At 48.3% G+C, this 26725-nt stretch overlaps 1 protein-coding gene across 1 annotated transcript; it reads left to right on the forward strand.

The window, feature by feature from the left end:
* Positions 1 to 26500, forward strand: VGLL1 (vestigial like family member 1). Its single transcript, XM_029930602.1, has 5 exons — positions 1 to 89; positions 4441 to 4663; positions 16183 to 16602; positions 18287 to 18346; positions 25013 to 26500. Exons 2-5 carry the CDS (start codon positions 4462 to 4464, stop codon positions 25051 to 25053), a joined length of 723 nt encoding a protein of 240 aa, XP_029786462.1. The 5' UTR covers positions 1 to 89; positions 4441 to 4461; the 3' UTR covers positions 25054 to 26500.
* The last annotated feature ends 225 nt before the right edge of the window (positions 26501 to 26725 follow it).

The raw sequence follows: 26725 nt of genomic DNA on the forward strand, positions 1-26725 counted from the left end.
GAGCTGCTCCAAAGTGGACCAGGCAAGTCTGCCCATCACCTCTTCCCAGCCGTGGGATCTTGCTGTCTGGTTGATGGTCAGGAGTTAAGGTAGGAGAAGCTGGTGACTTTGGAGTGGGGCGGGGGGGGGGGGGGGGGGAGGAAGGAGGGATGGAAAGTCAACTGCGAAGGAACCCGGGCGGGGAAGCGGTGAGCATCCCAAGCTTTGCTCACTGATAGACGATCTGGTCCCTTGGGGCCTTTCGTTCCAAGCATTCACTGTGGTGACCTCTCGACCTCTCCGACGTGACACCCCACCCCACGCCCGAGGTGCTGGGTACCATTCTGCGGAAAGCGGGTAAGCGCGTCCCTGCAGGCAGACTGTGTGTGGTAGAGTTGAGCCCGAACTGCTGGCATTGGAGTCCGTGTTAAACTATTTGTGCAGAAGTTTGGGCATTAGTTTGAGGTTGAGTTGGAGCGCTCGGTGTCTTTGAGGTTTCCGTGTTGGAGAGATCGTGAGCTACAGGGAACGTTTGTAATTATGCTGTGCTAACCGCACAACCGGCAGGGCTTGACCTCGGGGTTCTGTCTGCAAGAGGCTGTTGCTACGACAAGCCGGGGACTGGGACAGGGATGTCGCCCGGAAGGTTCCACCCTCTCCCCGCCTCGCTGGTAGTCTCTGCGTTCCAGCTTTGCAGTATCCCCTACCCTGCAGCCAGATCCCAATTCACGCCGGTGTGAACAGACCCCTCTCGGAGGGCTCTTTCGGGGATGGAACTGTCCGGGGTCCTTCTGAGATGCAGCCTCGCAAAGGCTGTAGGCAGCAACATTTCTCAGAATGTCGTAGCCCTCCGATACACACCGTCTCCACTGAGCTGTGGGTGCGGGCCGGATACTTGCCTGGGAGCTAGATGCAGAGAAGGGACCCGTGGTTTTTTCCTTTGGGATGTGTGTCCGTGCGTTTGGGGAGGAAGGGGAGGGCAGAGGTAGCAATCGTGGCTGATTCAAGGTCCCACTGGACTAAGGTCTGACCCTTCCAAGGTGAAGGGAAGGAAGCGTCGCCTCTGGCTGGCTGTCTCTAGCCTTTCCTGGCTGTGGCCAGTGGCCTGCCATCTCTGTGCTCTTTCCCCTGAGACAGTAAGAGCGTGCTCCCGGGCCCTGATGTCCCAAGGGTCCAACGGGCTGCCTGCCTTGTGGCTTCAGGGAGACTTTGCAAAGACAGATTTGCAGGCCGTGAGTCCTACAACGGTGGTAAGCGGCCCTTGCAAGTAGCGGTTTTGAGGGGCCTGGAAGGATCGCACAGGTGTTCCGCTTGTATTCCCTAAAGGAACGCAGGTGGCTGCCTTAGGGTCTGGGTCAAGATTCCCTAGATATCGGAAGCCAAGCCTTCACATTTGATACACGCGTCGGGGACTGAAGCTCGTAGAAGGGGGGGTCTGTTAGTCCCCACCAGGTTGACAGTAGGGGATGGTGGGGAAAGGACCAACACTGAGGCTGGAAAAGATTCACATCCCAGCTCTGCCTCATACCCAGCTGTGTGGCCTGGGCAGTTCATTTCACCTTCTGGGCCCCCATATTGCTCATCTGCAAAATGGGGGCAATAGTACCTGCGCTGAGCAGTGTAAAGACTAGAGAAAGTATCCGTATAGCTTCAGGCACAAGGAGGTATTTTGTAAATTGCGGCTTTAGAAAAAGTGCCGCCTGCCAACATTTATCATGACTTTATACTTCAGAACAGTTTTGCTTTCTCCCCTCCTCCTCCTCTCTCTCCTCCTCTCTCTCCTCCTCCTCCTCCTCCTCCTCCTCCTCCTCTTTCTCCTCGCTGTGTTTTCACACAATTGTGTAAATTTCAGGTATTCCGTGCTACTTTGGCAAATGTAGACATTGTAATAGGAATGGCACAGTAGCGATCACTGGCACCTCTGTCACCGCACATAGTTACCCTTGTGGGGAGCTGGCATGATTTAGTTCTAGTCTCTGAAAGTTGGAGGCGTGTACTGCGATACGGTTCTGGGTTCTGTATGTTCTCTATACTGTCTTAGATCTTCAGGGTTTATTTCCTCCTTATAACTTTCTCCCCTAAACACCACTTGCCTGGTCCCTCTGTCCCCCGCCCCCCCGCAAGCCTCCCATAACCACTACTTTATTCTCTGTTTCTATGAGTTTGGCTTTTTAAAATTCCACACTTTGATGATATGCAGTACAGTTGACTTCTGAACTACATTTCTTTTCTCTCACTTTACTGGAAGAATGCAGCCTGTGATACATATACAAAATATATGCTAATTGACTGTTTATGTTTCCAGTAAGACTTTCCGGTCAACAGTAGGCCATTCATAGTTAAGTTTGGGGACTCAAGTATATGCAGATTTCCGACTGCATAGGGGGTTTGCATCCCAAACTCATGACGATAACACCTTTGTTTTGTTTCTGTGATGCTGAGTATCTGAATAGAGCTCGTCTTTTTGTTTTTGTTTTTGTTTTTTTACCGAGGAATACTTTACCTTTAGTGAAGGAATTCTTTACCTTTAGTGGAATGCACTGATCCTAAGTGTACCATTCGATGGATTTTGACGAGCGTGTACATCCACACATGACATTCACCCTCCTCAAGATGTAGGACATTTTGAACACTCGCGAGAGTTCCTCATGGCCCTTCCCAGCCTCCATCCTAGAGCCAGCGACTATTCTGATTTCTACCCCCACAGCTTATGTGTGTCTGTCCCGTGTAATGGGAACCATATACTGTGTGGTCTTTTGTGTCTGTTTTTTCCTCTCTGTTGTTGAATGACATTCCGAAATATGATAGTATCACAGCTAGTTGATTTATACTCCTGGTGCTGGGCATTGGGCTCGTTTCAACTTTTTGGCTATTTTAAATAAAGCCACTATAAATATCCTATACAAAGTCTTTGCGCAGACATATGTTTTTGTTTCTCTTGGCTCTCTGTACATAGAAGTAGGATTGCTGGGTCATATATATAGTAAGCATATGTTTAACTTTATAAGAAACTGCCAGACGGTGTTTTGGAGCAGTTGTTTGCGTGTTTGTTTGTTTTTTTAATAAGGATACAATGGATTCAGTTTTCACGTGGTTCCTGATGATGCCTACTTAGCAGGGCGGTCCACAAGAGCGGAACAGAGTGATGGGCTCAGTTGAAGGCTGTGTTATGAAGGCTTCATAAAGCAGAACCAGTGATGATGGGGAGCCGGAATGAGTGGGAAAGGAGAACTTTTTAGAAGGGTTGACTGCTCGCTGCCAGATTTCCTTCCTAAAGTCCTCAGTCACAATCGACTGACACTAGGAACCTAAAAGAATAGGCTGCGGAGTTAATCCTCTCCAACTTCTGAATTTTACCCAGGAGGAATCTGAATCCCAGAGAGGTTACGTGCTTCCCCCCAAATCACACAGCGGAGGAAAACCCCAGGTCTTCTGACTCCTAATTGGTATGATTTCCTTGCATTGTGCTTTCTCTGCATGAAATGGCATTCAGGCATTCAGCCATTGTTTACTGACCTACTTATGCTAGGTGCTCCGGATAAAGAAATGAATAAGAAATGGCCCCCACCCTCAAGGACTAGGGAAGAACATAGGCTATTAAACTGTAATCGTTTCCCTCGTATTCGCAGGAATGAATACAAGCGCCTTTAGCCAGGAGCAAGTCTCATTGGGTGGTCAAAGGTAAAGAAGCATCCAGACAGGCTACTTCTCCAGTTAAGCAAGGCCATGCAGCAGGTCTTGAGTGCCCACTGTGTGCCCAGTCCTGCCTTTGGTGCCAGAGGACAGTCTTGCTCCGAAGGAGTTCACAGGATCCAGTGATGGAAGCCAAGTTTAAGGCAACTCAGCAAACAGCGATCGAGCTGTTTGGGTCTCAGGCGTTGTTCTGGGTGCGAAGCATCTGGTGATCTTTCAGGAGCTTTTCACCCATGTGCCATATGTATTAGCATAGAGAATGTTTGCGTTTGCGATCTGTATTTGGTCCAGAATAGATCTGTCCGGAGGTCTGGGGACCAGTGCTGATTTTAAATGCTCGTTCCTAGCATGTGGTGGGGGGGCGGGGCGGGGACACCATCATGGGTAGATCAACAGCGTCAGGGTCGTGGGATTGGTCTTTGGCTCATTTGTTTTGTAGGAAGAAGGCGCTGCCCTAAGAGGCAAGTTACTGTTGGGGCCTCCATGGCCTTTTTTTTTTTTAACCTTCCTGCTCTTCTTGTACTGGGGTTGCCAGATCATTCTCATCTGAGGCTCCTGAGGACCCCCTTCAGTGCTCTGTAGACTTGTGTCTTGTTCCCAGATCCCCGATCACACAGGGCTCCTCTCCTGGAGGGCAGGGGCTCAGGGGGTCTCTGGAAGCCAACGGAGAGCGTGAGCGGTGCTTGCTCCCCCAGGGCCCTCTCATCCAAACTGTAGCCAAGCCGCTCGGAAAAACAGTGCCAGTAACGTCTTGTGTTCGATCCGCAGCTATCATCTGCGGCCCTCACAATGGAAGGAACGGGGAAGACTGCTGTCCAGCTCCAGAGACCTATAAAGACAGAGTGGAATTCCCAGTGCGTCCTTTTCACCTATTTCCAAGGAGACATCGGCAGCGTCGTGGACGAACACTTCTCCAGGGCTCTGAGCAATGTCAAGAGCCCCCAGGAACTGAGCCCCTTGAGCCAGAGTACAGATGTGATCCTGAAGAATGGTGAGCAGGCTGGGGGTGGAGGGGGCGGAGACCAGAATTCTCTACCAAGGCTGGCAGGGAAAAGACTAGTTCTACCATGTTGTCACAGTCACTGATGCGTATCACAAGTCACACTGTAAAGGAAAAGCTCCACCCGTTCCTTCGAAGTTTAGTGTCAACACTGGGGTGCCTGGGTGGCTCAGTCAGTTGAACGTCAGACTTCCTCTCAGGTCCTGATCTCGCGGTTCGATTCCCGCATCGGGCTCTGTGCTGACAGGTCAGCCTGGAGCCTGCTTCAGACTCTGTCGCGGTCTTTCTCTGCCCCTCCCCCATTCACATTCTCTCTTTCTCTCTCAAAGATAAATAAACATTAAAAAATTAAAAAAAAAAGGAGTTTACAGTGAAAATCAACCTCCTCGTTTAATCACGCCGGTTCACTTATTTCACTATTTCCTAAATTGGGTTAAATGCTGGGTTTTCTGTTGCTACTACTACTGGCCTGACAGTACGCCCCATGCAGGTGCACCCAGCCTCCTTGCAACTAATAACAGAGGATCTGGTGCACAAGGGCGGCACTCGCAGGGGTCCCTGAAGGGTCTTGCTGCACCCCTGTCCCCACCCTTAATAGCATCGGGGCGTGGGCTGCATACAGCGTCGGGGAATTTGTTTTACATAAACGTTCTTTACATCACACAATTATTTCAAGACAACTGTCTCAAGAAGTGCTTATGAAAATGGCCGGGTTTGGAAAAACCGTAAAAATTAAGATGGCAGCGCCGTAGCACGGCCTCTTCCTTGTAGAGATATGAAACAGGACAGTTTGTGACCACACTGGTTGGTTCAAAAACAACTGTAATCCAGGCTGGAGCCGTTTTTATGTATTCGTTATTTTATTACACTCATGTTTTCTTCCAATCTTAAAAGAAGTTAAAACATTATCATGGACACCCATTTTGATGTTTATTTATTTTTGAGAGAGAGACAGAGACTGAGGGTGAGTTGGGGGGAGGAGGTGGGCAGAGAGAGAGGAGGATGCACAGGGCCAAACATGGGGCTCGAACCCATGAATGGCGAGGTCATGACCTGAGCCAAAGTCAGACGCCTAATGACTGAGGCACCCAAGCGCCCCCTCCAAACACCATTTTGAAATGTGCAACAGACCAGGGCCTGGTTGATTTTTAAAAACTCTCTATTGGGGGAGGAGGAAAAACTCTCTACTGTAGTTGCCCGGCACCCACATTGAATGCCTGGCTCCCCACTGGAGGATGCGTATACGCCCCCCAAATGCTTGTTTGCTTTGTGCAAAGCTGCCAGGTGGGGTCTTTGCCTGCAGGGGAAGATCCCCCCTCTTTCCAGAAGCCATCGCTCTGGCTTTGCTCTTTGGGCCTGGACGGGGAGTTGGTTGGTGTATAGCTGATGTATTCACCTTTGCAGAATTTACTGCTCTCCTAGAAATGATCTGTCAGGTCAGGTGACATGATTTTCTCCGAGACCTTTGTGAGTTTAAGTGGAAGGCAGTGTGGGAGCAGCAGATACTAAAGGAAACGACGTGGAGTTGCTGTTGCAATGGGCACAACGGTGGGGGGGGGAGCAGAGAGTGGGGAGCTGATGTCCAACAGTGTGTGGATCACTTAGAGCAGGAGCAGGGATGAGTGTAACCGAGTCATTTGGGGAATTGACACGTAGTAAGAGCTGATAAATGGGTAAGTGGGTTTCAGACGAGGTTAACCGGCTCCTTGGAAGAGTCAAAATCCCAAGCTCTTCAATTCTGGGGAAGTCAGCTGACTTCAGCTATTTGGCTTTTAGTGCTGAACACGTTGGCTTGGATGCATTCCAATCACTCCTTTGAAAGTGCCTTCTATCTATAGTCCCTTACTTCTTCCTCTGTCCTGCTCACCTGAGAAAATCCAGCTTGAAATAAAACCACCTCTTGACCCCTTGCTCCATGTCTCTGCTGCATTTTGCAGCAAGACTCAAAACTGCACCCACGCACACGCTTTCCTCTTCCTTGACTGCTCTTTGGAACTCACTCCACTAGGCTTTTATGACAATTACTCCTTAGCTACTCTCGTCAAGGGTAGCCTGTGACCTGTCCTTGCCGAATCAACCGTCTTTCCCTGTCTCCATCCATCAACCTTTTTTTTTTTAACTTGTCTACAACATTTGCTGCAGTTGGTTGCCCTCTCTTTCATAGGGTGACCAGGTGGCTCAGTCAGCTCTCAGGTCAAGATCTCCCAGGTCATGAGTTCGAGCCCCATGTTGGGCTCTGCCGTGACAATGGAGAGCCTGCTTGGGATTCTGTGTCTCCCTCTCTCTTGGCCCCTCCCTTGCTTGAACTCACTCTCAAAATAAATAAACTTGAAAAAAAAAAAAAAGGATTCCCTCCCTCTGCCCCTTCCCTAGCTCGACCTCTCTAAAATAAAAAAAATTAAAACAAAAAAATTTTAAAACCTCCCCTTCATATGGGTTCTGTAACATCACACACACTCTCTTGGTTTTCCTCCTTTCTCTCTGGTTCCTACTCCCTTTTAAAAAAAAATTTTTTTTTTACGGGTGCCTGGGTGGCTCAGTCAGTTGAGCGTCAGACTTTGGCTCAGGTCATGGTCTCACGGTTCATGTGTTGGAGTCCCTCATCGGGGTCTGCTGACAGCTCAGGGCCCGGAGCCTGCTTCGGATTCATCTCCCTTTCTCTCTGACCCTCCCCTGCTCATGCTCTGTTTCTCTCTCTCTCAATAATAAATAAACATTAAAATAAAACATTAAATTAATTAAAATTAAAACATTTTAATGTTTATTTATTATTGAGAGAGAGAAAGAGAGCGTGCACAAGAGATAGCACAAGCAGGGGAGGGGCAGAGAGAGAGGGAGACAACGAATCAGAAGCAGGCTCCAGGCTCTGAGCTGTCAGCACTGAGCCCAACTCGGGGCTCAAATCCACGAACCGTGAGAGTATGACCTGAACCGAAGTCAGATGCTCAACTGACTGAACCACCTAGGTGCCCCCAAATTCTGTCAATTTTACCTTCAAAATATATCCAAGTTCTGGGGTGCTTGGATGGCTCAGTCAGTTGAGCGTCGGAATCCTGATTTCAGCTCAGGTCATATCTTGTAGTTTATGGGATCGAGCCCAGTGTCATACTCTGAACTGGGGGTGCAAAGCCTTCTTGGCATTCTCTCCCTCTCTTTCTCTCTGCCCCTCCCCCACTCACGTGCACACCTCCACAGGCTCTTTCTCTAAAAATAAATAAACATTAAAAAAGTATCTATCCAAGTTCTGACCACTTCTCTCCACCTCTGCTGCTCTCACGCCATCAGCCCACCCCTGGAGTTTTGCTTCTTGATTGGTCTCCCTGCTTCCACCTGTGCTCCCCTTCAGTCTGTTCACAAGATAGCCAACAGAATATCACTAAAACGAAAGTCTCATCCTATCTCTCTTCTGTTCACAACGTTCTAGTAGCATCCTGTCTCTTGGAATCATATCCAAAGCCTTTAATGGGGCCCTATTTGCTTCCTGATTTCATCTCCTACCACCTCCTACATCACTCAATCCAATCTAGCCTCTTTGCTGTTTGTAGAATGTGCCAAGTACAATCCTGCCTCAGAGCCTTTGCACCCTCCTTGAAATGCTCTTTCCCCAGATAACTGCCTGACTTCCCCTTTCCTTCATTCAGGTCTCCATTGGAATGTCACCTCTTCAGCCAGTTTTTCTCTGTGCAATCTCTTTAAAAAATAGAAGCCTCCACCCTGTCAACCTCTGTCATCTTACATGATTTTATTTTATATTTTAGCGTTTGTCACCACTGGACATATATATTTATACGTTCTCTTCCTTGTCTGCTCCCATGCTCTAGACTGAATTCCGTGGCAGCAGGGACTCTGTGGTGATTGCGGCTTCCCAAGGACCTAGCCCAATGTCTGACACATGGAAGGTGCCCAGTAATGTTGCTTGAATGAATGAAATTGTGATTTGGGTCATAGGGTACTGATGATAGTCATAGAAAGAGTCCCCAAAGTGAGCGAGCACCCTGTGGTGGATGGCTTTAGAACCGGATAGCCTGGGGCCCAGGCCAGCTCCACTGTGTATTAACAATGTGATCTCCAGGCACATCACTTCCTCCATCTGTGCCTCAGTTTCCTCATCTCTAAAATTGAGTATTATTGAACTGTAGCAGGGGTCGGTGAGATAGTGCATGTCTGCTGGCACAGAGTGCCGTGTAGGTGTTAGTTTTGTGTGGTGGTATGAAAGCTTGATATGTTCTTTGAGTGGCAAGAGTGGATATGAGGGCCTGTATCCAAATCCTTCAGATCACAGAGCAGCAGGCTCCGCCCGGAAGCCTGCATGTTTTCTAGGGTCAGCTGTATGGTTTCCTATGCCTGCTGACCTCATTCTATTCTGTGACAGCCCTGTGCCTGAAGGGAACTTGGGATGTGGCTCTATTTCTTATCCAAGCCAACTTTCCCAGGTCAAACAGAGAGGCAGACATCTTCTCCACTACTCTCTTGCTTGCGTTTTCCTTGTGAGAATCTCCCAGATCCCTTGACGGTCAAGTTGTCTTCTTCACAGACTGTGGGGTGTGCTAGGCTCCACCTGACAGAGCAAAGAAGGGCCTGACCTCCTCAAGGCATCTCCTCGCTCTTAGGAGTCAAGTTCTTCATAAGCTTTGCTGCCTCAAGGGAGGTCCCATGAAAAAAGGGCAGCCCCACGCCCCCACCCAGTGGTTCTCACAAAGGTGTTATGTGAGAGACGGGCAGCTTCGGAAACGGTGGGAAGGTCCATAAAGTGGCCTTTCATTACTGACCGTTAACAGCCTCTCGGGCCCTGCAGGCCAGGCCCAGGCTGCCGAGCCCGGACTGAACCACGCAGAACAGAACAGGCTCCCATTCACGGGCTCTCACGACCGACTCGGCCACTTTCTAAAGGTGCTCTGTCAACCCAAAAATGCAAGCCCAAACACAGAGACCCACGTGGCTAGGAAATGCCATCGAATTTCCTCGCTGCTTTTCCCAAATCAAAGTTATGTGTGAACTTACTTATGTATACTGGCCATACTTTAGAAAAGAAAACACAGGGTCAAGTTATTTTTGAATTCTCCTCCTTTAAAAAGGACCTGGGCTGTCTCAGGGTCCATAACCGGAGAAGCTTCCGTAGTTACCGTTTCCGGAAGAACGGGGGATATGGTTCTGGGGCACATCCCACTCCATATTCTTGCCCCAGGCCTGGCAACGTTGTTCAGGGCCTGCTGACAGGTGAAGGGCTGTATATCTGAGCACCCAGAGGCTTTTGGAGCCAGACCCAAAAGAGCCCACCTCCTTCTCTCCCCTCCGCCATGATCCAGTGGGGGTGGGGAAGAAACTCTGGCTCTTCCTTTCAGTGTCAATATCCATTTGAGATCCAGTGGCTTATGGCCCTTATGAACACCGACAGCTTCGTGTCTTCCTGCTCAGTAAAGGGAGTGGGATCTGCACCCACATATAGTGAGCCCCACTGGGGGCTAGACACCCTGTTCCAATGACTATCTTCTTCAGTCTCAAAATCCGCTGTGATTTATGAAGGTCCAAGACAGGCCAAGTGAGTGTGCCATTAGAAGACAGGAGACTGGGGGTGCCTGGGTGGCTCAGTCGGTTAGGCGTCCGGCTTTGGCTCAGGTCATGATCTCACAGTTCGTGGGGTCGAGCCTCACATCGGGCTCTGTGGTGACAGCTAGCTCAGAGCCTGGAGCCTGTTTCGGATTCTGTACCTTGTCATGGATCCTTGTTACCTAGTTTGTGAAAATTCCCCTGGCTGCACACTTACACTTGTGCTCTTCCTGTGTGCGTGTCAAATTTCACAAAGCCACTTTACAATGCGTATGAATAACCTCACTTTACTTTACGGAGGAGGGAAGTGCCTCCCAGATAGGGCTAAGTGAGGAAATGGGTCACATAGCCAGTGACTGAGAGAGATTGAAACCCAGGTCCATTAGGTAGGCTCTTTACTACTCCACTGGCCTGCCTTTGCAGACCTTGGCAGCACCCCAGTGAGCGGGCCCAGGAGGACAGTCACTGACATTGTTTACAGTGGCTGACAGGTGTTGAGTACTTCCCGTTATCTTGGGAGGGAACCTGAGGCTCGGAGAGCCCAGTGACGTGTCTAAGGTCCCACAGCTAGTGAGAGGTGGCTATTTGAAACCAGGCCAACTTGACTCAGACCCTCAGCTCTTAGCCACTTGCAAATACCGCACATGTTCCATGTTTCATTTTCACTTTCCCCAAGGGAAAGGGTCTGGATGATCAGCAAAAATGAGGTGCCGCAGGGAGGGGACGACGTTAAGGCAGAGAGTGGGACTGAGCAGGTCACCTCAGTGGCCTGGAACGGGACCGTGTCCTGTAAGCTGTCCCTGGTGTTGTTTCAACCTCGGCTAATACAAACAATATCTTCTTTGTTTCTGGGGTGAATGAATAAGCTACCAGCGCCACTAGCCAAGAAGGCAGAGAAGGGAGAGTCCATGTGTACAGACTGCACAGGGCCGGGGGTTGGACTTTCAGGGTGTAAGATGCAGTGGGTGCTCAGAGGGTGCTTCGTTTTAATGTCTTCAGAAAGCAGGATTGTATGAAGAAGAAAGGATGGATGTAAGGAAATCTGGCAATTATGGATTGGTCGGATTCAGTGAGTCAAGTGGTTTCCCAGTTTTTACTTGAAAGAACTTTTTCTAATCACAAAAGTACTGTTATTTTTTCAAAGTTAGAAAACAGAGATAAGCCTTCAGGGCACAAAACCATGTGTGCATCTCTGCGCCTATGCTAAGCGTTACAGCGTATCATCATTTTGGACGTAAATCTTATATCTCTCTCCCCATGCCGTTACATGTTCTGCTTCAACATTATTTTAGTGGCTCAAGAGTATATGTTTTAGGGCACCTGGGTGGCTCAGTGATTAATCATCCGACTTTGGCTCAGGTCATGATCTCCCAGTTGGTGAGTTCGAGCCCCGCTCTGGGTGAACAAGAGCCCTGGGTGAGCCCCACTTCTCTCTCTCTTGCTCGCTTTTGCTCCCTCTCGCTCTCGCTCTCTCTGCCCCTTTCTCACTTGCATCCTCTCTCTTTCTCTCAAAAACAAGAGTATGCTTTTTAAAGATCTACGGAATCTATTAGAATTTTTGGACATTGGGGAGTTGCCAATTTTTCACTGTATTCTAAATATCACTTTGAATATCGTTGTGGCTAAATTTTTGCACCCATCATTGACGATAGCCCAAAATTGCTATAAAGGCAATAACTGGATCAGAGGGTGTGTACAAATCCCACAGAAATAGTATGCCCACCTGCCACCCTTTCCAAACCCACTAGTTCGTGAAGACGCCCAGCTCACTCTGTTCTTGGGAATATCGTGGAGGTACTGCTGCTCAGGGCACAAATTTTGTAATCAGACAGCGGAGCTCTTGCCAACTGTGTGACCTCACGCAAGTTACCTTCACCACTCCCAGTCTCTCTTTTGTCATCTGGCTTGCTGTGCGGATCACATGAGATCGTGCGTGCAGAGTGCCGAGCAAGATGCCTGACCCATAATCAGTGCTCAATAAATAAAACTGTTCCAGGGGTGCCTGGGTGGCTCAGTCAATTGAACGTCTGGCTGTTGATTTCAGCTCAGGTCATGATCCCAGGGTCATGGGATCGAGCTCCGTGTTGGGATCCGTGCCGAGTGTGGAACCTACTTAAGACTGTCTTTCTCCCTCTCTTCCCTCTGCCCATCTCGTGTCTCTTGCTTTAAAACCATTCTGGATTCGCAGTTGCCCTACCCACCCCTGATGTACTATTCCCTGGAAATGGGTACACAAGGAGCAATGGCGTCTGAAAATTCTCTTGCACACCTGCTGTGATGGCCAAGGGAAGGGGGGACCCTCCGGCCTCCTGCTGTTACCATTGTGCTTTCCTCTGGGTTGATCTCTGCAGAGTGTGGCAAACCAGGAAAGAAATGTATGAATGTGAGCCTCTAATAACAATTGGTGTGTACCAGGCACTGTGTAAGCCTTTCACAGGGACTGTCCCGAATCCCAAGGGGCTCTGAGATGGGAGTGGATGTGCTTCCGCTAGGAAGTGGCAGCGCTGTGAAGGCTGTCTGACTTCAAAGCCTATGTTCATAGCGGCTTTGCATGCTGGTCTCAATATAGAAAGATTTGGTGGGGAGGGGTGTGCGGGTATGCGTCTGAGAGGGATACATGCTTGTGAGTGTGGGTGTGTGTTTGTGCACAAGCACGAGTGTGCGTGCTCTCGAGCATAGTGTTCAGGGCCTCCCACGTGTCAGGTGCTGTGCAAGTCCTTGAGGGTGTGAGGGTGAACAGAAGAGAAATGGTCTCCATGTTCCTTTTTAAAACTTTTTTTCAATTATTTTTTAATGTTTATTTACTTTTTGAGAGAGAGAGAGAAATAGAGCATGAGTGGGGGAGGGGCAGAGAGAGAGAGAGAGAGAGAGAGAGAGAGAGAGAGAGAGACAGACTCTGAAGCGGGCTCCAGGCTCTGCACTATCAGCACAGATAGAGCCTAATGGGGGGCTCAAACCCACGAACCGTGAGATCATGACCTGAGCTGAAGTCAGACGCTTAGCCAACTGAGCCACCTGGTGCCCCTAAAAATTTTTTAATGTGTATTTAGTCTTGAGAGAGACAGAGCATGAGTGGGGGAGGGACAGAGAGAGAGGGAGACACAGAATCCAAAGCAGGCTCCAGGCTCTGAGCTGTCAGCACAGAGCCCGAAGTGGGGCTTGAACTCACGAACTGTGAGATCATGTCCTGAGCTAGAGTCCAACGCTTAAGCAACTGAGCCACCCAGGCACTCCCATGTTCCTCTTTTTTTTAATGTTTATTTATTTATGTATTTTGAGGGACAGAGAGAATGAGTGAGGTAGGGGCAGAGAGGGAGGGAGTGAGAATTCCAAACAGGCTTGGAGCTCGATCCCAGGAACTGCAAGATCATGGCCTGAGCCAAAATCAAGAGTCAGATGCTTAACCGACTGAGCCACCCAGGCGCCCTGATCTGTGTGATCTCAGAGCTATTTGGCTAGTGGGGAAGACCAAGTTTGAGTGAGTGAGTGAGTGAGTGAGTGGAGAGATTGCCTATTAGGGTTACTGCTACAAAGGAAATAAACCGGGCATAGTCACACAGGAGCAAGATGACAAACTTTAGATTGGAGGTTCAGGGACAGCCTCTCTGAAAGAGTGACATTTAAGTTTGTGTTTCGAGAAACCAGCCTGGAATAGGGAGGCAGGGCCACCATGTAAGGACGGACTGAAAGGAGGGTCCTCTGGGATGGAAGCAAACTCTTCGGTGCCCGAAGATGCTTTCTAGAAGGTTCTGGTGCTCTCAGAACTGCATGTGGGTGGGGGAGGGTGTTGTCTCTGGCTTTGTTTAGGAGGTGGGGAGATAGCCTGCCTCTTTCACCCTAAGGGCAGAGCAGGAGATGGGGACCAGCGCTGTCCTAGGCTTGGATGGGCCTGGGAGGCAGGCTCCAGATGCTCCAGTTGGGAACCTTCCTTTTGTATTCCTACTGAATGGAAAACCCAGGCTGTTCCAAGGGTCCCAGAGCCAACATGTCCCTTGACTGCTCTCTGTGAATGTAGTTGGGGTTTGATAAAGCCACAGTCTTTGCTGGCGTTCCGTCTCTCCTTTCTAATGGTAACTGGTGGGGGATCTCAGCTGTGGGATCGAGCCCCTGCGTCAGGCTCCACGCTGGGCATGGGACCTGCTTGGGATTATCTCTCTCTCTCTTTCTTCTCTCTCTGTCCCCCTTCCTCCCTTCTCTGTCCCTCTCTCAAAATATTCAAGAGACCCTAGGTCCCTGCCTTGCACATTTCAAGCATTCAGTGCCTAAGTCAGGTGTATGAGATCCGTAAGGCCAATTCAGGATGGAGACTGTCCCCTTGTCAGGCGACACATTGTTTCTAACTTGCATTTGGGACATGCAGGACCTCATTCAGCACGGGGCACACATGGTGATTCTACTAAGTCCCCTTACTCTATTTATGATACATGGGACACTGAATTGCGACTGGTCTGGAGGTATCAATTTTCAAAAGAACATCCCCAAGAACAAATCTTAATATGTTCCCTTGCCCTTAGTTTCATGAAGAAGCCGACCATCGGCCGTTGCTCATTGCCAGGGATGAGAAATGTTGGGTAGAATGTCTGTGCCACGTAGGTTAGTGCTTATGCTGCTCTTATCTGTGTTGCTTGAAAAACTCTGGTTGTTGGGGGGAGGTTGCAGTGTCACTGTGCAGACCACTCAGCTGTTTTTGTCTTGTACACAATCCAGGCAAGCAGAACATTCAGGAGAGCTGTGAGAGGCACATGTGGGAGGGGGGGTGGAGAAGGGGACCAGACAGCCTCTCCAGCCCTCCTATCTTCCTTTGTCTCATGCCCACGCCCCCCCGTCATTATCTTCGATAGATGAGAGGCTCCAGGCTTTAAGCACCATCTGCCAGAGCTCTTCTCCCTCCTCCCCTCTTGCCTGAGTGGGTGTTGCAAATGGAAAAACATCCATCCATGTCATGAGCAGTCCTGGACTCTTTGAACACACGGATTCAGCTGCTACCACATGAACAATTAGAATAGTGTCTACGAGACCAAAGGAAACTCCGTCCTCATTACCTAGTCCACATGAACTTCGCAGGAAGAAACTGAGTCACCCCTTCCTTGACCTTCAGCATTTTGCTTTTGCAGGAAGAGGTGTGAAAACCACTTCCGTACCCATCACTTACTGCTCCAGCTCAGATCCCTACCTGGCTAATCTGCTCTGCTAGCTTAATATCCCCACACCCCAGATCCCTCTAGAAAATGGGGTTTCAACCCGTAGAGTTCTTTGAGTGGCTTACACAGGCAAATGTTAAACTCTCCAGAAAGTTTGGGGGGGGGTCCTTCTATTTGGTATGTATTCAAACGCCCAGCTATAAGATAAAGCCAACAAGCAACAACCAACCAGAAATCACCTTTAATCAAGCAATTCTACTTCTAGAAAAGTTTCATTGAGGGCTCTTTGGACATAGGTGCAAAGCCATATATCCAGAGATGTTCCAAAGATGGAAATTGGGGCGCCTGGGTGGCTCAGTCGTTTAAGCGACGGACTTTGGCTCAGGTCATGATCTTGCAGTTCATGAGTTGAGGCCCCGCATCGGGCTCTGTGCTGACAGCTCAGAGCCTGGATCCTGCTTCAGATTCTGTGTCTCCCTCTCTCTCTCTGCCCCTCTCTGGCTCACACTCTGTCTCTCTCTTCCTCTCTTAAAAACAAAATAAATAAATAAACATTGAAAAGATGGAAATAACCGAGTTGCCCACAAATGCCATGTTGGTTGGTCACATGATTACCGTCTTATGATGGACACTGTGCAGCTATTTAAAAGGCTCATGTTGGCTCCATTCATTGTTAGGGGAGGTTATTTGGGGGATATTTAATGCTGCAAAAGCAGCTTTTAAGATAAAAGAAAAAGAAGAGTATGTATTAACCAGAAAAAATGAAGCTATTTCCATGTCAAACACAGTAAACACCTAACATGTCTTGTCTTTCCTTCCCAGATAGCAACATGCCTCCAAATCAGTGGCGTTTCTCTTCTCAGTGGACAAAACCAGAGCCAGAAGCATCTTTTGCATATGGTGCCACCAATTCCAGGTTCAATGGGCCTGGTCTCATGACCGTGGATCAGTACCCGGTGTCCCTGGCGGGGAGCTCCTCCATACCGTCTGGCGAGTCCTGGCTGTATCCCTCCCCAGCCAGCCCCAGCTCCTCAGAGCCTGGCTACTCTCACGCCTATTCCAGTGGCCACATGGTGCCAGATCCCCAGCCTGATGGGAAATACGAGCCCTTCCTAAGCCTCCTCCAGCAGGACCGATACCTCACCCCTCCTCAGGAATCTGCAGTGTGGGAGGACTCCAGCTCTGCCCCGATGGCCGGAAGCACGGGATTACTCTTCAATGTGCCTGCCAGCCCAGCCCACTGTAAGGAAGGGCCTCCAGACGCTTGGGGGACTGCCACTGGTCGGTTGCGGTTGAAGAGGGAGCAGGCGTGAGCTGGGGTGCTAAGATTAATCGCTCCCACATCAGACGTGGGGCTTCAGGGGGATGGGATGCTCTGGTTAAACGTTCCATAGACCTTCGCTAAGGTTCACTGACGTTCACAGTTTAATGATGAAGGGTTACATAGACAGGGGCCAGATGGACTTGGCCCAGAATGTTGACCCCAGTCTGTGGACTTGGACTTATCCTAGAAAAATGATTTAGGCTACTACCTAAAATCACAGGGTCCTGCATTCACCTCACTGTGAGCCACCGAATCATCCTGATGTAAAACAGCTCTGTGACCCATCTACAGGCTCTGACTCCATCCAGCAAATAGGCTGGCAACTTGCAGTGAGGCCGGGTTCCTGGACAAAGACAAGGGCAGTCTATACCCACCATTTGCTCTAAACATTAAAATCCAAAGCCATCATCACAGCGCCTGGCCATCGTGGCTTGTGCCTATACACCGGGCCCCACCTGCTAAGGCTTCCCTTGGGTTCCTGCTCCCTGACCCTCCCCCTGAACTAAAACCCCCTTCAGGCTCCTTCACTTTTTTATTCACCCTTTCACGAACAAATACTTAATCTGTGCCTCCTAGATGTACAATACCTACCCAAAAACACAAGACTCCCTTCTTCGTAAAAGTCCAAGGGAGCATTGGCCTAAACTATACTTTCACCAACAGGAACAACCCAATCTGCTACAAAACTTGCTTTTCATAGTAAATATTGGTAATAATATATATTTTATAGTTTCATGGGGCCAAGTCTGCATCCTCTGGCATTCTGTACCCTGGATGACTTTTCTTTCATAGCCCCCTAGTCCGTACATATCTGTAGTTCTAGTGTTCCATGCCTGAAAGAAATCACTCGAAGCCGCCTTTACTCTGAACTAAATATACAGTGCACAAAGGGCCTGTTCAGCATGGCCAACCTAAGTCCAGCCTAATGTCGAAAACAAATTTCCCATTAAAATACCCCTCTGTCATTTCCAGAGTTTGATTAGGAACGCACTTCAAGAGTAGATCATAAAAATGTCATGCTTAGGAAACCTATGAAAATCCCCACCCCTGTGCTGCTCTTTTTCAAAATTCTGTTCTGACCAGATTCAGAGGAAAAATTTGGCCAACCATGTTTGTATCTATGCCTGCACATACACACAGCAGAGCCCTGTTTCGACAGTTGGTTAGAACACAGGTGCCTCAAATCCTCGCCTCCTGAACATAACAGCTATACGGTTCAAACCCAATACACCAGATGTTTAGTAAGCATTTACTATACAGCAGGCATCTCATGGCAAAATTACGATGCAGGCGTTATCCTATTTCTGAAAGTTAGACACATCCTCAAATGTTTTTCACCAAGTCTGACTGCTGCGAACTTCACGCTCCTCAAACATTGACGTCGGTTGTATTATTTGGCCTGACGGTCTAGGATCCTCTGGGGAAGTCAGAAACCCTCCTTGTAGATGGGAACAAGGCCCAGGGTCCTTTAAAAACAAAAGCTTCTCTGGTTTTTGGACCTTCTGATAAAAGAGAAGATAGACCCTGTGTCTTTAAACTGAGGGACAGGGCATTTCGGGTCCCTGGAGGTTTCTTTTCTAATCACATGTTCTTCCTTTCTAGACAAGAAAATATATTTCCCCCCTGATGGCGGACCTGCCAATGCCAACCTTGCAAGTGAAAGTAAGTATCTGGTTCTGCCTTTGATAGTGTATTTCAAACACACTATCAAGCTCAATTTTGTTCTCTGCATCTTGAGAACAAACTTAAGACTGTGGTGTGAGAACCAGGCTCTTAAACTGAAAAGACCTTCATTTCTATTTAGTATTTTTCATAGCTGCAATTTGTTTCATCTTTGTCTGAAAAAGCACATGCACTGGTTGCCTTGTAAACTGCCTTGAGTATTTTATTTTTTATAATGTTTTATTTTGATTTTTGAGAGAGAGGGGGTGGCACAGAATCTGAAGTACGCTCCAGGCTCTGGGTTGTCCTGACCATTTTCTTATTCTGCTCACCTCGCAGCTTTGTTCTTTTACCTGAGCTAGATTTAACCCAGTTGACTCTGCAAACTGATGAAATTCATGAAGATTAGTTTGCTCTGTACCAGATGTTCAGTGTTCAGCCTAGAACATAGGGCCACCCCCAGGACTCTTCAGAATGGGAAAATGCCACCTGAAGTCAAAGGCCAGGACTCTGGGCACCACACTCAATTTTTCTAAACACCATTTAAGTTTATTTATTTATTTTGAGAGAGAGAAAGCACAAGCAGGGGAGGGGCAGAGAGAGAGAGAGAGAGAGAGAGAGAGAGTCTCCCAAGGAAGCTATGAGCTGTCAGCACAGAGCCGGGCATGGGGCTCCAAACACACCTGAGCCAAAGTCAGATGCCCAGCCGACTGAGCCATTAAGGCGCCCCTTCCATGCTCAATTTGAAAGTGGTGTCAGAGGCATCTGGCTGGCTCAGTTTTCGTAGAACATGTGACTCTTGATCTCAGGGTTGTAAGTTTGAGCCCCGGGTTGGGTATAGAAATTATGTGAACATAAAAAATCTAAAAGCAACAAAAAAAGAAAATGGTGTCAGTACGAATATCCAAATGACACAATCTAGGTGGAAAAGGCATGAGGATCTTCCTGGCCTGGGTTCTAATGTGGGTTCATTACTTACTAGCTTCAGAAACTTGGTCACATTTCTTAACCTCTCCATTCTTCAGCTCATTTGCAAAATGAGGATTAACATCGTGTGAGCCCCATTGAGTTTCTATGAGGATTAAATGAAATAATATATGTAAATGCCTAGGATTTACATTCCAATGTAAATTAGCCACAGTGAACCATGGAAAGTCAGCAACCAAACATGCGAGTGAGACAGCACACAGCAGACCATCAGGGAGCGACTTTGGGGAAGAGCGGGCCTCAGGCTGTGCTCCAGGCTGTGTGTGTGTGTGTGTGTGTGTGTGTGTGTGTGTGTGTGTGTGTGAAGGGAGGGAAGAGATGGGGCTTCGAGCGCCCCCAGTTCTCAAGTTCTTTACCGTCTAGTAGGTAGGGTAGGGCAGTCGGAGACCTCACCAGAATGTTACTTCCTGGAGGGCCAAGACGTTGAGGTGTGTACCCCCATATCCCAGCACCTACAACAGAGCCTGGCATCGATGTCGGTTGAATACGTATTGGTTGAATGGATGAACAACTGAAGGCTAGAAACAATAGAACACTAAAGGAGGAAATTGAAAAATACATCTGCCGATATAGTTCAAATTATTTTGTTTGAAGCCCTTGTGTAAGACAGACCAAGAAACAAGCCATAAAGCACCCTGAGTGATTAAATTGGCTATGCCCAGGTGAGGAGATGGATTTCGGGCTGGCTCAAGGGCCTTAGCACGGCTGAGCTAGGTCTTACCCACACCACATCCTGCTCAGTCCCCACAGTGACCTTGTGAATTGTGTATGTGCCTTGCACAGTAAGTATTCGCTAAACAGGGGTTGAATGAATGAACACCCAGTCTCATTTTATAGATGAGAAGACTGAGTCTCTAAGAGGTGAAAGGGCTTGCCTTAAGATCACACAGCAGAAGGGGCGCCTGGGTGGCTCAGTCGGTTAAGCCTCTGACTTTGGCTCAGATCATGATCTGATGGTTCGTGAGTTCAGGCCCCACATCGGGCTCTGTGCTGCCCACTTTTGATCCTCAGTCCCTCTCTCTTTCTGCCCCTCTCATGCTCATATATGTGTGCATATATGTTCTCTCTCTCTCTCAAAAATAAACACTTTAAAAATAAAGATCACATAGGAGACTAGGGGGAGGGAAGGCTTAGAAAGGAACAGTATTTCCTTGGGAAAAGGGCAATGGGCTGGAATTGCCAAGCAGAGAGTGGTTGAGGGGAGATGGGGAGTGGGTACCTGGCTATGCCAACAGCCCCAAATCAGCTATCCTGCCACTGGGACTCTGGGCATGGGGAAGGGGGGTGCAGGGCCTGGGGACTGGGAAGGACTTGACTTCCAGGAACCCCAACAAAGCCCGTGCCTCCCTTGCCGCCCAGCTCCCAGTCTTGGCCACGGGAGAGCTTGTGAAATGCACAGACTCTGTCTTCGCTTCCTGTTTTGTAAGATTTGGCCTGGAACTCAGTTGCTTGTAGACGTTTGATTCTTTGTATATTTTATATTAACCTGGTTTCAAAGTGAACCCGATGAATCTTTCAGTAGGAATTTCAGTAGTTCTGAAAGAGTTCCTGTGTGAGGTCCCAGATAAATATTTGTCAAAGGAAGGAAAGCAGAGGCTCTTCCTGGGCCTCCTATATGGGCGCAGTCCCCTTGTGCTGGCTATCACACCCCTGTGAGGCAGACCCATGTGGAGCACAGTGGTCAGCCAGAAGGGTAGTCAGAAAGACCTTTCCGGAGGTGAGTCCCAAAGCACTTTGGTGCCAAAATTGTTAGTGAATTTGATTGGGAGGGGGGCATCTGTAGAAATAGATACTCTGTGTTGCTTTAATGTCTTCAGATAATAATACATTGATATACTGTTCATTGATCTGCTAGTTGCCAGACACGGTGTTATAATACACATATATGATAGAATAGTGAATACAACTATCTCTGTCCCTACCCCCATAGAGGCAGTAGGCTAGTGGGGACCAACTTTGGATAAGGCGGTCAAAGAGGACTTCTCTGAAGCAGCAATATGGGAGCAGGGGCCTGAGCACCGGGGGAGAGCCAGCTTTAGGAAGAGTTGGCATAAAGATGGAGGGGGTCAGGGAAGTCTGTAAGGAATGGAGAAAGATCAAGGTGGCCAGAGTGTTGTGAGAAAGGGCACAAGACCAGGCTGGAGAGGTAGACAGGAGCCGGGTGACATGGAGTCTCAGTGGGTCATGACAGGGTGTTTGGATTTTATGTTCTACGCGACTTGGTAAGCCATGGGAGGATTTTAAAGGTGATCCACTTTCTACTTAACTAAGGTCACCTTGGCCATCATGGACAGGTTGGCCCTGGAGTAAGGCAAGGAGGAAAACAGCAGTAAGGGGACAAGATGCATGACAAGAGGGCGGCTTCCTTTAGGTGCCTGCAGTGGAGCTGGATAGAAGTGAATGCCTTTGGGGTGCCTGGGTGGCTCAGTCTATTAAGCGTCCAACTCTTGATCTCAGTTCAGGCTTTGACCTCAGGGTCATGTGTTCAAGCCCCAGTCAGTCTACGCATTTGAGATCTATGTGGGAGGTTTAGCTCTCAGCGTTTGCTAATGGACTTGATGGGAGTGCTGAGGAAAGGGCAAGAATCCAGGGTAGCTCTTAGGTTTCTTGCTTGAGCAACTGGGTGGATAGTGGTACAGGTGTCAACATTAACTCTGTTAACTCTGTTAAACCCTGGTCATGGTAGTCTGAGGTGCCTGAAAGACATCCAAGGGGATCACTCTCTTGTTCCTAAAATTTATTGATTTAATTCAAGTTTGTTAACATACAGTGTGGTGTTGGTTTCAAGGGCAGAACCCAGTGATTCATCACTTGCGTACGACACCCAGTGCTCATCCCAACAAGTGCCCTCCTTAAGGCCCATCACCCATTTACCCCACCCTCCATCCTTCCATCTCCCCACCAACAACCCTTAGTTTGTTCTCTGTATTCAAGAGTCTCCTTGGGTTGGCTTCCCTCCCTGTTTTTATATTATTTTTCCTTCCCTTCCCCTATGTTCATCTGCTTTGTTTCTCAAATTCCACATATGAGTGAAATCATATGATACTTCTCTTTCTCTGACTGACTCATTTCACTTAGTGTAATACACTTTAGTTCCCAAGTGGATATATGTCTGAAACAGCTTCGTATGTAAGTGAGGAGTCCAGAAGGGAAACCTAAGGAAAACTTTGAGATTGATCAGTATATAAATGACAGTATTTAGACACTCCAGGCATAGGGTGTAGGTAGAGGGTAGATGATGGTGTCCAGGAGTGTGCCGATGTTTAGAGGTCAGAGCCAAGGGGACCCAGCAGAGGATAGTGAGAGGAGCAGTTGGTGTGGTTGGAGGAGAACCAGGAGAAACTAGAAGAAGAGGATGTTTCAAAACAGGGAGCAATCCACTGTGTCAAAGGCTTCCAGGAGATCCAAGAGAAGCAGGAAATTTCTATTGGATGTGGTATCAGATTTTGATAACCTTGTTCAGAGGAGTTTTCCTTGGGGCGCCTGGGTGGCTCAGTCCATTGAGCATCTGACTTCGGCTCAGGTCATGATCTTACGGTTCTTGGGTATGAGCCTCATATCGGCTCTGTGCTGATGGTGCAGAGTCTGCTTGGGATTCTGTCTCTCCCCTTGTCTCTGTTCCTCCACCACTTGCATACTTTCTCTCCCTCTCTGCTTCTCTCTCTCTCTCAAAATAAATAAACATTTAAAAACACAGGCAAATATTAGAGCCTATCTGTATGGTATGATCCAACAAAGATGAAGAGATTGATAATGTTGGAGGGTGGCCGCTGGGTGGCTCAGTTGGTTGAGCATCCGACTTCGGCTCAGGTCATGATCTCACAGTTCATGGGTTCGATCCCCACGTGGGGCTCTGTGCTGACAGCTCAGAGCCTGGATCCTGCTTCAGATTCTGTGTCTCCCACTCTCTCTGACCTTCCCCTGCTCACGCTCTCTCTCTCTCTCTTTCTCTCTCTCTCTCTCACTCTCAAAAATAAATAAAAAACATTAAAAAATTAAAAAAAAAGATAATGTAGGAGGATGAGGATAGTGTCATTGAGGGAGCTCACTGAGCCCATAGACGGGACACGTGGAAGTGTAGACACGTGCTAGGAGGAGGGACACTGTAACACTGAAAGTGCACAAAAGGAGAATAAGGACACAGATTCGAATCGATTGGCTGGTTTGTTCGTGGGGAGTCGGAAGAGTATCAATCAGATGATCTCTATTTTCTCCATCAATTCTGGGGCAAAAGCCTCCGCCAAGAGCACGGATTCGGGTATTGAAATGTGGGAAAGTAAAAAATAAAAAATAAAAAAAATAAAAGTGGGAAAGTATGAAAGCTGTCAGCTTCCTGAGCGCCCAGCTGAAGTCTGAGATCAGCAGTCGAAGGTTGAACTGGCTGTGTTGTGTGATTTTCTTCAGTGCCATTTGGTTAGTGTGATGCACGGAAGGCAAACGGTAATGTTCATTCAGAGGGAGGCCTTGGGGGGTGAGCGTGATAGATGGGGAGCGAGGAAAAGGAGCTGAGGGTACTTGCAAGTTGAGTGACTATAACCACTGAGCCTGATCTCTGACCTGCACAAAGAAGGAAATGGAGGCCGATGGAGGGTGACGGGTAGTGGAGGTTGATAGACCGGAGGATTAGGTTATGGAAACATGTAGTGATAAGACTACTTACGCCAATGACATGGGAGGTGGTGGGTGGAGAGTAGATGTTTGAAGTTGAAATGGCAACAGTGCTACCTGTGTAGGCGATGACAAAGTCTAGCGCATGACCATGGGAATGGCTGGCTGAGGTAGAAGGAAGTAAAAGGTCATTAGAGATGAGAAGAATGATAAGATTCATGGAGGTGAAGCAAAATAAGAACCAGTAGCTACCTACAAGGTAGGTACTATTTTTATCCTCATTCACAGGATGGGAAAATTGAAGTTTAGGATGGTTAAGTAATTTGCCCAAAGTCACGGTGAGTGAGTACCAGAGTCTGCCTTCTCTGACTTCAAAATGCTGTGCTTCCCTATGAAGCTAATTCTACTCTACTACGTGTGGAGACCCTACCTCTTCAATGAGAAAGCATGAAATCTGGCCATTTGTAGGAAAGTGGATGGATCTCGAGGGTGTCATGCTAAGCGAAATAAGTCAGGCAGAGAAGGACAGATACCATATGTTTGCACTCATAAGTGGAACAGTAGAAACTTAAGAGGACCATGGGGGAGAGGAAGGGGGAAATAGTTGGAGAGAGGGAGGGAGGCAAAGCATGAGACACTCTTAAATACTGAGAACAAACTGAAGGCTGATGGAAGAGGGGGAGAGGGGAAGGAGATGATGGGCATAGAGGAGGGCACTTGTGGGGAAGAGCACTGGGTGTTCTATGGAAACCAACTTGACAATAAACTATAAAAGGAAAAGAGAGATCCTGCCTCTTTAACAAAACAATAGTTAACATTTATTGAGCAAATATGTGACAGGCACCCTTTGAAAGGGATTTTTGTGGGTTTAATTCACTTAATCCTTTCCAGAATCTTAGGAGGTAGGTATCATTTGTAACGCCATTCAATAGATGAGAACGTGGGGCTCCATTAGGCTAGGTAACTGGCCCAAGGTCACACAACTAGGCAGTGGTGAAGTCAGGATTCACACCTGGGCTTGTTCAACCCCAGACCCAGCTTCTTCCTCATCATGTTTATCTTGTTTTTCAGAAAGCCAGTGTCCAGAGAGAAGAAATATGTTCTTTTACTGAATTTCAGTCTGAAGAAGAGAATTCCTTTTTCCAAACCTGCTCAGGATTTTCTACTGTGAATCTAGAGGGTCTAAAGACTGCACCGTCCTTTTCTCTCTCTGTCACAAAAGAGCACTGCACCAGGAACAAGTTTCTGTTCTGTCTAAAATTCTACACTTCTCTTCCTTGGCACCTATGTCCTATGGCAGGGTTATCAAATTTCAGTGGACCCCCAGTGTCTGAAATGTTTAAAAGAGCAGCTCAGGGATGGGGACCACAGAGAGTCCACCCACCTTGCCTACCCCTACTGCCCTCCTACTTAGCAATCATAGTCCCCGAACCCTCCACCAGCAAGGTCTTTGGTATCCCACAGGGTTGTCCCACGTTGCCGACTGAATGGCAGAGATCCAAGAACAGCCTGAAGCTTTCTAGCCGCACCCAGACCGAGGCCAACTGCACTCCAGCTTCTAACCAACAACAAGATGAACATGCAGTGCGCAAAACCCACTGAGAAAGAGTTGAGGCCGGGCATTCCCTGGCTCCTCAGAGTACGGAAGGAAGCTGAAAAGGTTTCAGGAAGACTCTCATGAATGATGTACTTTCTTTTTTTTTTAATGTTATATTTATTTTTGAGAGAGCAAGTATGAGAGAGAAGGGGGACAGGATCTGAAGCGAGCTCTGCGGTGAGAGCCGTAAGCCCAACGCGAGTCTTGAACTCACAAACTGTGACATCATGATGTGAGCTGAAGTCAGACAGTCAACTGACTGAGTTACCCAGGCGCCCCAAATGAAGTACTTTCACTTGGGATTTTTGATTCGTCCATTAAAAAAAAAAGTGGTTCCAAATGGGGCTGGCCAAGAAATCCAAAAATAACTTTCTGGAAGGAGATTAGCCAACTGCCCCATCCCAAGCATAACCTGGAGAAAGTTCTCTTCCAAGAGCGTTTCTCAGTTGCAGTTCCAGGAGTTTCTTCCTGCCCTCACTCTGAAGATGAGCATTCTGGCATGTGACACATCACAGGTGTTCCCTTGGATGCTGGTGATAACTTACAGCGCACCACCAGAACCCACCTGGCTTCCACAAAGAATGAAACCTTCCCTTCGGCTCTTTCACTGTTAGGGACATCTGCGAACTATTAGCTCTTTTTTCAGCGCGGAGCTGCTGGGGCCACCCATGTGGATACCCACAGCGTCTTTGACAAATTGGTGATGAAAGACCAGGTTTAGTCCAAGACATGGCAGCAGGACCTCCCTGCAGATTGTTCCAGAAAAAGTGAGAAATTTCTCCAAACTCATTCATCTCTCTAATCTAATCTACTAGAAACCCTTGCGGCTGGTGTGAGCTTGGGAGCTAGCCCGTGACAACCCCAGAAGGCCTTGCTGTGTCCATGATCCCCATCCCCACAGCCCCCGCTTGCTCCTGGGTAATTGCTCAGAGGGTGGATAATAAACCTACTTTTTTGGATTACGCTATTGTCCATTCCACGTTCTTTCACATGCATGGTCTCAGGCCAACTTCCCAGCACCCCTGGGGCTGGCATTATCACGTCCATGTAATACTTGTGGGTACTGAGGCTTAGTGTGGCTAACGGACCTGCCCACGGTGTCCCCGCCATACTACTTGTCAGGGGCTGACATCCGGGTGGCTCTTTGATAATTTCCCCCCCATCTGCTATGTGAGTGAAGACCACAG

The sequence above is a fragment of the Suricata suricatta genome, chromosome X (genome assembly GCF_006229205.1).
Source record: "Suricata suricatta isolate VVHF042 chromosome X, meerkat_22Aug2017_6uvM2_HiC, whole genome shotgun sequence".
In the NCBI taxonomy this organism is placed as follows: domain Eukaryota; kingdom Metazoa; phylum Chordata; class Mammalia; order Carnivora; family Herpestidae; genus Suricata; species Suricata suricatta.